This window comes from Rhea pennata, chromosome 12 (assembly GCF_028389875.1).
Source record: "Rhea pennata isolate bPtePen1 chromosome 12, bPtePen1.pri, whole genome shotgun sequence".
Lineage (NCBI taxonomy): Eukaryota > Metazoa > Chordata > Aves > Rheiformes > Rheidae > Rhea > Rhea pennata.
This window is the reverse complement of record NC_084674.1, coordinates 23,641,052-23,652,909: the sequence shown is the minus strand read 5'-3', so window position 1 is coordinate 23,652,909 and position 11,858 is coordinate 23,641,052. Positions and strand designations below refer to the sequence as shown.

Below are 11,858 nucleotides of genomic sequence, written 5' to 3'. Positions count from 1 at the left end.
CGCAGCGCCCCGGCCCCGCGGCACGCCGACGCCGGCAGCAGGGCCTGTCGACACCCGCCGGCCACATGAAATCACCGCTTCCCTGAAGCTGCCTGAGCTGGCACCACGCTTGCGACTCATTTCCAGGCAGGCGGGTTGGCCTTCCGCAGGGGGGGGATTGCAGCACAGCAGCGTTACCCGCATCCGCGTGCAACAGCACACGCCAGCCACGGGCTCTTGGCCCCGGACGTGTCCTCCTTCCAGGCCTGGAAAGGTTTGGTTTGGTGCTTCCCGGAGCTGATCCTCAGCTCGCGGTGAGACCTTCCCTGCAAGGCCCTGGGAGCTTGCGGGTTTCCAGCCGGCATGTCGAGGGTGAGGCTACTCTGGGCTGCGGCGCCGGGTGGCGGGGTGCACCAGCTGCGTCTTCGGGGTTGGACCTCAGGGCTGCCGCAGCTTTGCGAGCAGAGCCATGGAGTTTATTGCTGTGGCTTCATGTATTTTTTCACCCTGGTGAAGGGCTTGCTGGCTGGAGGAGGAGGTGGAAGAATCGAGGTTGCTCCTGCTGCATGTCCCTGCTGCTCTTACGCCACCTGGTCCCCGAGGGCCACACTGTGATGAGGCCAGGTAGGTCTGCACTTCGCCTTGGTGCTCTGATAGAGGGGTGAAACCTGTTGAAAACGGGCTCCCCTTCGCTACCATCCTACCCTCGTCACCTGGCCAGCCACAGCCTGGCCAAGCCTCCCGCCCCGCGTTGTGCAAGGCCTCGCAGTTCCGCTGGCCGCACGCCTTACCCAACAGCTCCTTCCTCCGTCTCCCCCTCGTTGCAACATTAGCTGGCCCCATCCCACCTGTCTGGAGCCTTTTGTTGCTCCCACCCTCTGGCTGGAGCTCTCCCCTGCCAGCTGAGTGTCCGTTTTCCTTGTGTTGCTCCTCAGCTTTGCCCTCCAGTGGCTTTTCTTGCCCTTCGGTTGGCTGCCTGCCCCGAGCAGCTCCCTGGGGTTGGTTTGTGAAGTCCTCTGACACGTTGCTGGCTTCCACCCAAAGGCTGTCCCAGTGGAGGGCTGGACCCCGTGCCAAGTGACCCTGCGGTGAAGGGGGTGCCAGCAGGGTGCAGGGCATGGAGGGCCACCACGGCGGGTGACTCTGGTGGGCTCCTACATTCTCCTTCTCAGGGACAGGGGATGGCCACGCTGCCCCAGGGTGTGGGGATGGGAGGAGGGCCCGGGGTGGGAGATGCTGCCTGACACCCAAAGGGCCTCTCGGCAGGGCTGCTCCATATGGATGGACGAGAATTGATTCTGGGTCCAGATAATGTTTATGAGCAAAAACAAGCAATTACAGTCTGGCAGGAGCATAAATACAGGAGCCAAAGTTCCTGCGCTAGCCCTGCCTGGTCCTTCCCAGCTCCCTCGGCATCTCTGTGGTCGCCCTCCTCCCCGAACCTCCGCCCCAGTGCTCAGCAGACAGCCCCAGAACAGGGGGCTTCCCCAGCAGGGAGGCCGGTCCCTGCCCCTCGGAGCCGTGCCCGGCATGCCATGGGGTTCATGGGCCCGTGGCCCCGGCTGGCCGGGGCAGAGGTGGCTTCGGTCCTCGGGCAGCAAGCCTGGCCGCACATGCCCAGCGCAGCTGGCTGGAGGGACTGGGTTTGGGCTCCCGCATGGAGGTGAAGACCATCTTGGGCCATGCAGCGCCACGGCCCCGTGCCAGCGGGGTCTCTAGGGGGCTGCGCTCGAGCTGACCTGCCATCCCCAAGGACAACGTGAGTGTGGCAGACGGCGCCCAGGCCACGGGTCCTTCACTTCTGAGGGGCACGACTCGGGCCCTTCTCGTAGCCGTGGCTCCAGGCCAGCCTGCCAGGTTCAGGGCTCCAGGACGGTCAGGGCTGCCTGGCATCGAGGAGACCAGGGCCAGGGACAGCCTTGTCCCCAGCTAGGCACTGTCACCTGTCCGCTGCGAGCACAGCAGTACAGGGGCCCCCCAGCACATCTGCCACATCTGCCCAGGGGGCCCTCGGCACAGCTGCACCCTGCAGGACAGCAGTGCGTGGAGGGTGCCAGGCACAGGCTGTGGGACCTGGGGGGCTCAGCTCTCTTCTAGCAGCAAAGGGGGCACCTGCAGCCCCGCTCCAGGATGCCCACAGCGAGGCACCAACCCTGAGGCAGCAGAGGAAGGGCAGCCCCCCTGGAGCCCCCCTGGCATTGCCTGAAGATGAGCAAAAGCCCTGCTCACCCCTTCCCCAGGCAGCTTTGCACCCCATCTCTAACACCCAGGTTTCACGGTCCCACGGGTGGCTCTCCCAGGGTCGCTCCATGCCCTCTCCCCCTTGCTCACGAGGAGGATTGGGCATGGTCCGGGGTGCCTCGAGGGATGGGTGCCCCAGCCCAGCAGGGGTCCCCCCAGCTGGCACCACGTGTGGGCGATGCCCGTCAGTACGTCTGGGGTGTCAGGATGAAGAGCCGGTCTTCCTCCTTGCGGATCCACTTCATGAGCTTGTTGACAGCACTGATGGCACCAGCCTTGGTCCCCAGGGGACTGTAGCATATGTAGAGCTCAAAAGCGCTGGTTACCTGGGTGAAGAAGCAGGGCACATGGGCCCACAGCACATGTCAGCACCCTATGTGGGCCTGGCCAGTGCCCATTTCCACCTACAGGCTACCAGGCATGGGCACAGGGGCTCCAGGGCAGACACGTGGGGTGTCAATGGGGCACCCTCAGCGGATGGCCACCCGCTTTGCTCAAAAGCAGGGAGTACCAAGCCCATGAGTTGCTCTGTCCCCCACCCCCTGGGGCAACAGGGTTGGCCCTCAGAGCAGATTTTCTCTGCAACACTGGGGAGTTCACAACAGGGGATGGCATGGCCTTTGGTGCCACAGCTAGCCATGCCCCTCACTCCAGCACTCCCTGGCACAGGGCATACATGGGGACCTGACCCTCTCTCCAGGTTGACCTTCAAAGGACCAGAAATAGACTTGAGACCACCCTAGGGACCACGGTGCTGGCGTTGTGTCCTGTCAGCGTCCTCTTGCTCTGCCATGCAGGACCAGAGAGGATGGCATCACCCAAAACCTATACGTGTCTGCTTCTGCAGGAAGCCCAGGCTCAGCCACCCACTAGGACCACCAGCACAGGTCCTTACCCAAGCCAGGAGGTTTTCGCGAGGGCCCGTGAAGTAGATGTTCTTCAGGGGGCGCGAAGAGTTGTGAGCCCGGCTGTGGAGGTACTGGTAGAGCCCCAGGAGCCTTTCCTTCTCCTCCTCCCGCACATAGGGTGCCTCAATCTCGGGGCTGCAGGAACACAGTGCCCCATTAACCCCCCCAAGCTCCCCGGAGAAGGGCACTTGTGGAGGAGGTTCACACCATGGCCCGAAGCCTTGGCCCGAGCATGGTGGCCTTCCTTGGCCAGCTCATGGCCCAGCACTGTCCCAGAGGCCTCACCTGGTGAAGAGCCCAGAGCTCTTGGACTTGTAGATGAAGTGCCGGAGGTCAGGAATGCCCACCTGGGCAACACTGTAGAAAGGGGTACGCAGGGCCTCCTGCAGGGCATGGTGTACCCCCCGCCGCCGCAGGCGCTCCTGGAAGCGCCGCTTGCAGTCGGAGACGGTGAAGAAGTCCTCGCGGTCAGTGGAGACCAGCAGGAGGCACAGGTCCATTTCCTGCTCCAGGTAGGAGATGTGAGCATGGAAGAAACCACTGGAGTTGAACTTGGGGAGGCAGATGGGAGTCCAGGCTTCGCCCTCCCGGAAGGAGGAGGAAGAGCTGATGAGGTTGAAGAGGAGATGCAGGTCGATGGGGTGGAGAAACTGGTCCTTCTTCCTGACAAGAGACACTAGCTGGTTCCCTGACAGGAGGATGGAGAACACGAGGCTCTTGGCCTTGGCTTGCTGGAGGCTGGTGCTCACAGCATCCCTGACACTGGCAGCCAGGGGCAGGCAGCGCACAGCGCCCATGAGGAAGCTGGGATCATGGGCCATGAGGTCAAGGAGGTTGTCAGTGATGCGCTCAGAGCCGGCAAGCAACCTGCGCAGGTCGTAGTTCTGCTTCTGCTGGAAGATGTGGTTCAGCTGGGTCCAGGTGAGCAGGCTCAGGATCTGGTAGTAGATGTAGAGCAGCTCGTGGGCGATCTCCTGCTCTGACTGCCGAGTCCGTGCCACCGCCACCAGCACCAGCGGGCTCCTCCGCACGAAGACCACCTTGTAGCCATCTGCTTGGGAGGGAGGTCCCCAGGGAGGTGGGGAGAGACCTGTAAGCCCACTGCTGCAACCGGGAGCCAGGCTGCAGCCCAGCCGGGCGTCCAGCGATGCCTCCCCCCGGCCACCTCTCTGCCCCAGGTGCCCCTAACGCGGGGGAGCGATGACCCTTAGCAGCACAGGCCAAGCCCTCCATGCTGCCCACTGAGCCTTGCCAAGGACACCGCATCGGCCCTGCTGGATGAGCCCCTAGCTGATCCAGACAGGGCCCCCCCACGCCACACTGGGGCAGGCTGCAACGGCAACTGGTCCCGCTCGCCCCCAGCTGCCCCCCAGCGTGGTACCTGCATGGATGGACCGGATAGCATTTTTCTCGGCCTCCAGGAAGGACACCAGGGCCATCATGACCCCCATGGTGCTGGAGAGGGCCTCCTCGGACCCGTAGCGGGAATACACGGGCTTGCCCGCCTCGCTCAGCACGAACACGTGCTTCCGGTGCATGCGCCAGGCGTCCAAGGTGACGTCCTCCTCCTCCTTGCCCGAGAGCACCGAGTCGCGGCGGGGGGCCTGCGGGGACGGCTCCAGCTTCCCCTCCTTGTTCTGCCGCATCTCCTCTTCCAGGTCGAGGGCCATGCCTGTGAGCTGGGTGCTCAGCTCGCTGAAGTCCTTGCTGATCTGCTCCATGCTGGTGGGCTCGGCTGGCTCACCCGGCCTCTCCTCCGGGCTCCGGGCCGCCGCTCCGCCGTCCTCGGGACTTGTCAGGTCCTCGTAGGAGCGGGTGTGCACAAACATGGCTCCCTCCTGGCCCGCCCCTGCCAACAACGGGCAGTGCAGCGTCCGGCCGCCTGCCTCCTCCGCCGACGCGGTGGCCGGCCAGAGGGTGCAAAGGGGCAGACGGACGCCGGGAGGCACCTTCCCTCCTGCCCCCTGGCCCACTACGGCCACCCAGGAGCCCCCAGTGCTGCCCGCCAGCCCCAGCCATCCCAGGGCACCCAAGGGTGCACGTCCTGCCGGCAAGGAGGCCCGGATGGCCCTGTCTGCTTATAACGAGGGGGATGCTTTTTTCTCATTAACCCCTAACGAAGACAGCCAGCCGCAGTGCCCACGCCGCGTGGCCCGACGCAGCCCCTGGCTCAGCGGGTTGCCCCTTACCCGGCTCCGTGCCCTGCGCCAGCCCCGGCGTAGGACTCTCGGCCCGCTCGGCGTGCTGCCCATCTCCCGGCGCCAGCGATCCGTTGGGCACTTCCCAGCCTTTCTTCTTGTGGACATCTGCAGCCATTCCTCGGGGCAGCACCTGCGTGCGACCCACACCGTCAGCCTGCTGCCGCCTCCGTTTTGGTACCTGCAAAAAGGGGCCCCCGAAACGCTCCTCTCCGCCAGGGGCCCGGCCGCGGCGGCAGCCGCAGCCCGATCCTGCTGGCTCAGCAGGCAGCACAAAGCTCCTGGTGAGATGTCGGGAAAGCTGCTCTAATCCAGCAGGATTTCCTCCCTCCCGTGGCACCGGCCCCGGGAACGCGCCGCGCAGCTCTGCCCCTTCCAGAGTCCCGGCACCTTTCATCCAACCTTGGTCCAAATTGCCCCCGGAGAGAAGGTCTCCCGGGGCTGCTCGTCCTTCCTCTGCCTGCTTCCGTAGTGTCCTGGCGGAGCAGGAAAATGGAGCCGGCCCCAGCCGCACGCGGAGCCCGGAGGCCTCATGTTTGCAAAGGGCGGATTTCTGCAGCCCGCTTCGGATTAGGCAGCTGGGACGCAACCCGCCAGGCCCGGCCAGGGACACTTTTCTTGCGGCTCCAGCCGCTTCTGAAGCATCGTGGCCACAGCGCCGGCCTGCCTGAACCCGTGCCAAGCGCAGCCCCCGTCCTCGAGCCCCCTCCGCGCCGTCTCACCCTGGCCCGGCCGGCGGGAAGCCCGGTGGGGGCAGAGCCCCGGCCGGGCCTCCAGCCTGCGCCTGCCTCTCCACCAGTGGCCAAAACGCGCCTGCAACCGGTCAGCAACTCACGTCACGCCAGCAAAAGCGGGACCCAGGCTGGCCCCGCGCTGCCCTGGTGCTCCTGCCGGAGTTTCCCCGGCCTCCGCGATCGGCCGCCCGTGCCAGCAGGAACGTGGTACCATGCGGAGGAGGCCGTCGTCCCCTGCGCTGGGACGGAGCCCCGGGCTGGCTCCAAGCCGGGACGCTCTGGCCCCCGGCCCTGGCCATGGCCCAAAAGCCTACGACGTCTCTGAGCGCCCTGACCCGTGCCAGGCTGGGGATTACAGCCCTGCCCTCGCCCGGCCCTTCCCTTCCCTGCGGCTCTGCACCGACTGATCCTGCTCGCGGTCGTACGAGCGCTGTAATTCCCTGTAATGATTTACAGCTCTGATTGCAGGGCCGTTACTGCCGGGGAACAACCAACCGTGACGGGCCTGGTGTCCCTTCCCCAGAGCCCCGGCAGCCGGCTGCTACCGGCATGCCACGTCCACGCACGTTCCCATGCGGGATTTCGCTCCGGAGGGTTTCATCCAAACCCCGGGCCAGCACCTCTGGGCTGGCTCAGGTCCCGGGCTGCAGCCAGGAGGAGGTGGCGTGGGGGGCAAGGGTCTCTCCGTGGAGCCCCCCGGAGTCCGGGGCTGCCAGGGTTTCTGCAGCTCTTGTCCTGCGGAAAACAGCATCGAGGGAAGTCTCTCCTGCCTAGAGTGCTGGCAGCAAAGGGATCTGCCCCAGGGTCTGCAAAGGGATCTGCCCCAGCCTGGGGGGGCGCAGGGACGTGGTCCCTTCTGCCCGCAAGGCAGCAGCGCTGGCGCTTGGCGCTGTCGCTCTGCACAAGGCTGCAGCGCTGGAGGGAGCAGGGCAGTGGGCTGGAGCACAGGGCCCCCCCTCCACCTGCAGCTCCCCCCCCTTGGGAGAGCCAGGGCAGGCCCCCAGCCCCACAGGTGACCGCAGGCAGGCAGGTTGGAGACTTGGGGCAGCGTAACTCTCCGCAGCTCCTCTGGCGCCTTTGCCCAGCCCCCACCATGCCCGTGCCGTGCTGGGAGCACGGGCGGGCACTAGGAAAGCGCCAGCTTCCCACCAGGATCCCGTACGACCCCGGGAGCGGGGGCTGCCGGTGCTGCCGCCCCGATCGCGGCTCCTTGCCAGCTCCGGTGCCGGGACCTGGGGGAGGGCTCCGGCCTCCGGCATGGTGGCGGAAGCACTGGGGAAAGCAGAGAGAGGCGGAGGCTAAGGACAACGCGAAGGGACCAACCTTCGTGGCTCTTCCCGTTGGCGCCGGAGGCCCAGGCGAGCGGCCCGGAGGGCACAGCCCGGGCAGGGACAGCCTGGCAGCCGCCCGGGCACGGCTCAGGCGGAGCGGCAGGGATGCGTGCCCCGGTCGGCCGGCTCCCTGCCCGCCCCTGCTCGCTCCGGGGTCGCGGGCATCGCCGGCAGCCCGGTTGCTCCGCTCCGGCGGCTCCAGCCGGGAAGGAGCCCTACAGCTGCTTCTCCTCCCCAAGGTCGGACTCCAACCCCGCCAACCCCGCTGAATCCTGGGGACTGTAGTCAAGGCACAGGCGCTCGCCCGACCACCGCGCGAGGGGCTGCGGGGCTCCCGGGCCCCCGGCCCGCTCCCGAACGCCCCGCCGGCCCCTCCGGGGCTCTGCGTGGCCGCCCGGCCGCAGAGGCCCCCCCTCACCGCCCAGGGCAGGGGTGCGAGCCCCGCGGAGGCCGGCGGACGGCGGCCTGTCCCTCGGCCTAGCTCCGGGACGAGGGGGGACGTCGCCGGAGGGTCGGGCAAGGCGACGGCCCCGGGGAAGCGGCCGCCGCGAGTGGGGCCGAGCGGCTCTCCCGGGCACGGCGCTTTCCCTCCCGTGACCTCTCCCGCGCCAGAAGCCCGGGGCCAGCGCTGGGGGCGCAGAGCGGCCCTGGAGCAGGGCGCCAGCAGGGCCCAGTGAGCGGCTGGGGGGAACGGGTGAGCGCCCATGCCGTGAGCGGCGGCGGGGGCGGTGTGGGTGGCGGCGGCGGGGAAACTGAGGCACGGGGCGGCCCAGGAGGCACGGCACCGCCGCAGGCAGCGAGGGGCCGCCGGGGCGCCCGGGCCCGGGGCCGCCCCGTGCCTCAGTTTCCCCGCCGCCGCCGCCGCCCCCCCCCCGCCGCAGACCCTCCCCCACCCCTCCGCGCCCCGGCCGCGACTACATCTCCCAGCGTGCCCCGGGGAGCACGGCGGCCGCCGGCCCGCCTCGCAAGGCACGCTGGGCAATGGAGTCCGCCAGGCCGCGGCGGCGCGGGGCATGCCGGGAGTGGTAGTAGCGCGGGCGGGCGGGCGGCAGGCGACTCCATCTCCCAGGGTGCCGCGCGCGGCGGAGGGCCCGAGCGCGGGCGTGTGTTGCGGGGGGGAGGGGGAGGCTCCGTCGCGGAAGTTCCGGTTCCCTCCTCAGCGGAGCGCTGGGCCTGGGGCGGCGGGAGCGGCGGCGCCGAGGTGAGGGGGCCGCCGGCGCGGAGGAGCGGCGGCCCGCGGGCGAGGGAGCAGCGGGCCCCGCGGCGCCAGGGAGCCGGGCGGGGGCGGCCCTGGGGCCTTCCCGGGCGCGGCGGGGCGAGGCGAGGCGAGGCGGCCGCGGCCAGGCCGGGGCCTGCCTGGGCTGGCGGCGAGCGGGCGAGCGAGCGGCTCCCGGGCCGGGGTCCCGGCCTGGCGGCGCGGCTGGCCGCGGGCCTGGCGCTACGCGGGGCGGGGGGGAGGGACAACCCTGACCCCCACCCCGCCTCCACCCCCGTGATATTTTAGAGACCTGCGGCGGTTAAAATTAGGCGCGGTCCCGGTCAAAAGTAGAGCTCTTGTCGCCATGTCGTGCGTGCGTCGGTGCAGAATAGCTGAGAGCACTCGCAGTTGTAAAGCGGGCGGACAAGAAGTGGGTCGGGTCCGTGCTGGGATGCGCAGGAAGGCGATCCGGTCTCGTCTCTGGTCGTGGATGACTCAACTAGTAGTTAGGGCAGGTAATGGGGTAAGAGGGATTTTGGACTGTGGGTAGAGGCCGAGGTGTAGGCAGAACGCGGCCTGGCTCCTGTGGGGGCCTGCTGAGGGCTGGTTTCTTGTTTTCAGTGCAGTGGTAGCAAACTGCTGGGAGCAGTAACAATGAGGTCTCATATCTTACCTTTTTATTTATTTATTTTTTAATTTATTTTTTTTTAAATTGACACCACAGGAGTTTGATGTTGTTGCTAATATACCATATTAGTTTTGGAAACGCAGCTGAAAGTGGAATCCGCTTTCTTATTCTAGCAGGGCATTGCTGGCATAAAAGCATCTCGAAACGTTTTCTAGGCGGGAACACGCTCATAAAGCCCTTTGGGACAAACAAGGTCAGGAGAGTAATGGGGTGTGGGAGCCTTCAGATTGCTTTTTAGTTCTATTGTACATAAAAAAACCTGCATTAGAAACACATACATCCATTTTTAAGTGAAAACTTCCAGCCTGATACCTGGAAGAGCTGAAGTGATTCTCCCTTCGCTTTCAAACTTCAGTGATGTGATTTTGATATTTCTGCAGTTCTGGATTACGGGTCTTCAACTTCAAAGTTGGAAATAATGACCTTTTTTGGCTACTTATTATTTCTGTAGCTTGGGAAAACATTTTGGTTTTTAGCTCTTATAGTGCTTGAATATCCCAGATGCTTTTCCTTTCTTTAGTTTTACATAAACTTTACTGAGTACAGAAAGTTATTCCACTGCTCTGTTCTTTGAGCAGTCTTGTGTATGCTTATATGTTTAATTTCTTCCTGGTTCATAAATGCCAAATTTGGCAGCCTTGGCAAAATCTGTTTGGAGAGAAGCTGTGACTATCAGAGCGCTTGTCTCAAAGTAAAATAGCATCTCTTTGCAATTTCAGCTTGCCTAAGCCATCATCAGTTCCCCCTCTCTTCCCCAAAATTTGGAAGACAACATGGAAAATGTTGGTTGAATGAGCGGAGGTCAATGTATAGGTGCTTGAGAACTGTGTGGTGGCATTCCTCACTCAACCCCTTGGCAGAAGTTTTAAATTATTCCCTAAGACAGACAACATCTTCATCTAGCTAAATTAGATGATTGTGATGTTCAGTGCAATTACTTTATCGTACTGTGATGTGAATTTCAGTAAGAAATCCAGGAGAGCGGAGTCTGCTGAGACAGGGCTTGGGAAGTGCAGTGCGGAAAACAGAACCAGGAACTTCCTCCGAGCTGCGGTAGCAGTCGTTGGGCTGCTCGGTGGTGTGCTGGGCAGGATGGAGGGCACTGTCGTAAGGAAGTTCTTGCACGTGAGCGAGAACACTCCATTGGGTTGCCTCTTCTGTGTCTTTGCTGGAGCCAAGGCTTTGTCACAAGGAAATTGAGCCAGTTGGGAGAGGAGGAGGAAAATATACCGATTACTTTTAGTGTGTGTATTAGCCCTCAGTGTAATCATAACAGCTAACTATTATCATAAAAGAATTATTAATTAGGGCTCTGAGAGTAACTGGACCTTGCTGTGGATTCTGTGCCTGTGCTGTTGTGCCACTCTGAAATGGCCTTTGTTGCCATCTCCTCCAGCTGCATGGTTGTGACTTGTGTGGCAAAACTAGTTAAGTAATAACTTGTAGCTCTTGAGCGTGGATTTTTGCTGTGCTTTCCTGGTGGCCTGGCCCCATCCCCAGGCTCTGTTGGTGTGTCTTCTGCAAAGAGCCTAGTTCCTACTGACCCGTCTCCTAACACTGATCTGTGCCGTGGAATGTAAAGGCTGCTTGCTGTCTCCAGCCCATGGATTCCTGTGCACTGGTGTGTGTTACCTACTGGGAGGTTTGGGGTCACCAGCAGATTGTGGTTCTGCTTCTTGGTTTCCTTCTGCCAGCTCTGCGCTGGGATCCAGTCAAATCACTTTTGTAGACAGTGCTGGAAGCCCAGAGATTATTGCAAGCAGGGAAATGGGTGCTAAGCAGTCAATTACCTGACTGTAGCAGAAGGGTAGATCCTGATGGTGTCTCATCGCAGGATTAGGAACCCTCAGGAACCTAACTGAAAACAGTGACACAACTTGCATCTTTTAGAGCAGTTGTCTGAGGGTATACCTTCCGGAGATCTTGGCTTTGGTAGAAGCCACTCTATGAAGTTTCTGTCCCTGTGCTGCAGTTTGCTGTCACCTTGTTTTGTGGGCTGTACAGTAAACCGTATCGCTGAAATGACTGGGTTAAATGCAGCTCTTTTTGGACAGTTATCCATGATGGAGGCACAGAAAAACATATATTGGCAAAGCTAACGTATTGCATGTTGCCAAGGGCAGACTGGAGGCAGCGAATGGTACGAGGCTGAGCGGAGGCTGTTTGAGGCAGTATTCCTGCACGTATTATTGAACCATGACCTCATACTTGGTGGATGTTGCTGCATGGTTCAGTTGGTCTACGCCAGGTCTGACATCAGTTTAGTATTCCACCCTCCCCCATTTGATAATTTAAATATTACATCCTATCAATTCACAGTTGGCAAGGATTATTTTTTTTTTTGATAGAAGCTTGTTGACTGAGTGAAAACTGGAGTGGGGGAGGAAATCCCGAAGGGAAGAACGCAGAACACCAGGTCTGCAGATGTCTGCAGCCTGCTAACGATCAGAGATAAAAGGACTGGCTGATGACTGCCATAACCATTTCCACTTGTCTGTCCTCTCAGCAGAAGGTACAGTTTCAGTTCTCTTAGGTTCACGCCTATGAAAGAAAAAAAAAGTACAGGGCTTGTGGAGAAAAT

At 62.6% G+C, this 11,858-nt stretch overlaps 2 protein-coding genes across 11 annotated transcripts in view; one reads left to right on the top strand and one right to left on the bottom strand.

Moving 5' to 3' along the window:
• Positions 1-1,275: 1,275 nt before the first annotated feature.
• On the bottom strand, positions 1,276-7,621 carry MON1A (MON1 homolog A, secretory trafficking associated). Of its 7 annotated transcripts, none has more exons than XM_062585850.1 (7): positions 7,384-7,621; positions 5,717-6,795; positions 5,318-5,459; positions 4,510-4,977; positions 3,414-4,182; positions 3,116-3,263; positions 1,276-2,546 (listed from the first exon to the last, which is right to left on the bottom strand). In XM_062585850.1, the coding sequence occupies exons 3-7, from the start codon at positions 5,442-5,444 to the stop codon at positions 2,406-2,408; spliced, it is 1,653 nt and encodes a 550-aa protein (XP_062441834.1). In that variant the 5' UTR covers positions 5,445-5,459; positions 5,717-6,795; positions 7,384-7,621; the 3' UTR covers positions 1,276-2,405. The 7 variants fall into 7 exon arrangements, with proteins under 7 accessions (XP_062441834.1, XP_062441835.1, XP_062441838.1 ...); XM_062585851.1 differs by having other exon boundaries at positions 6,556-6,795; XM_062585854.1 differs by having other exon boundaries at positions 6,627-6,795.
• Positions 7,622-8,514: 893 nt separating this feature from the next.
• The window catches only part of RBM6 (RNA binding motif protein 6), a 62,229-nt gene continuing 58,885 nt past the window's right edge, over positions 8,515-11,858 (top strand). The window contains exon 1 of one of the 4 annotated variants that reach the window (XM_062585572.1): positions 8,515-8,592. The gene's annotated coding sequence lies outside the window, so the exon portion shown is untranslated. The remainder of the gene's footprint in view (positions 8,593-11,858) is intronic. The other 3 variants (XM_062585573.1, XM_062585574.1, XM_062585570.1) reach the window with 3 other exon arrangements.

What these genes read in the sequence shown, in the direction of transcription:
- MON1A (XM_062585847.1), bottom strand. Translation starts at nt 5,723, where the DNA reads ATGAAAGGTGCCGGGACTCTGGAAGGGGCAGAGCTGCGCGGCGCGTTC. An exon ending in GGCGCAGGGCACGGAGCCGG is followed by an intron (nt 4,978 to 5,317) that starts GTAAGGGGCAAC and finishes CGTTGTTGGCAG; the next exon opens with GGGCGGGCCAGGAGGGAGCC. An exon ending in TATCCGGTCCATCCATGCAG is followed by an intron (nt 4,183 to 4,509) that starts GTACCACGCTGG and finishes CTCCCTCCCAAG; the next exon opens with CAGATGGCTACAAGGTGGTC.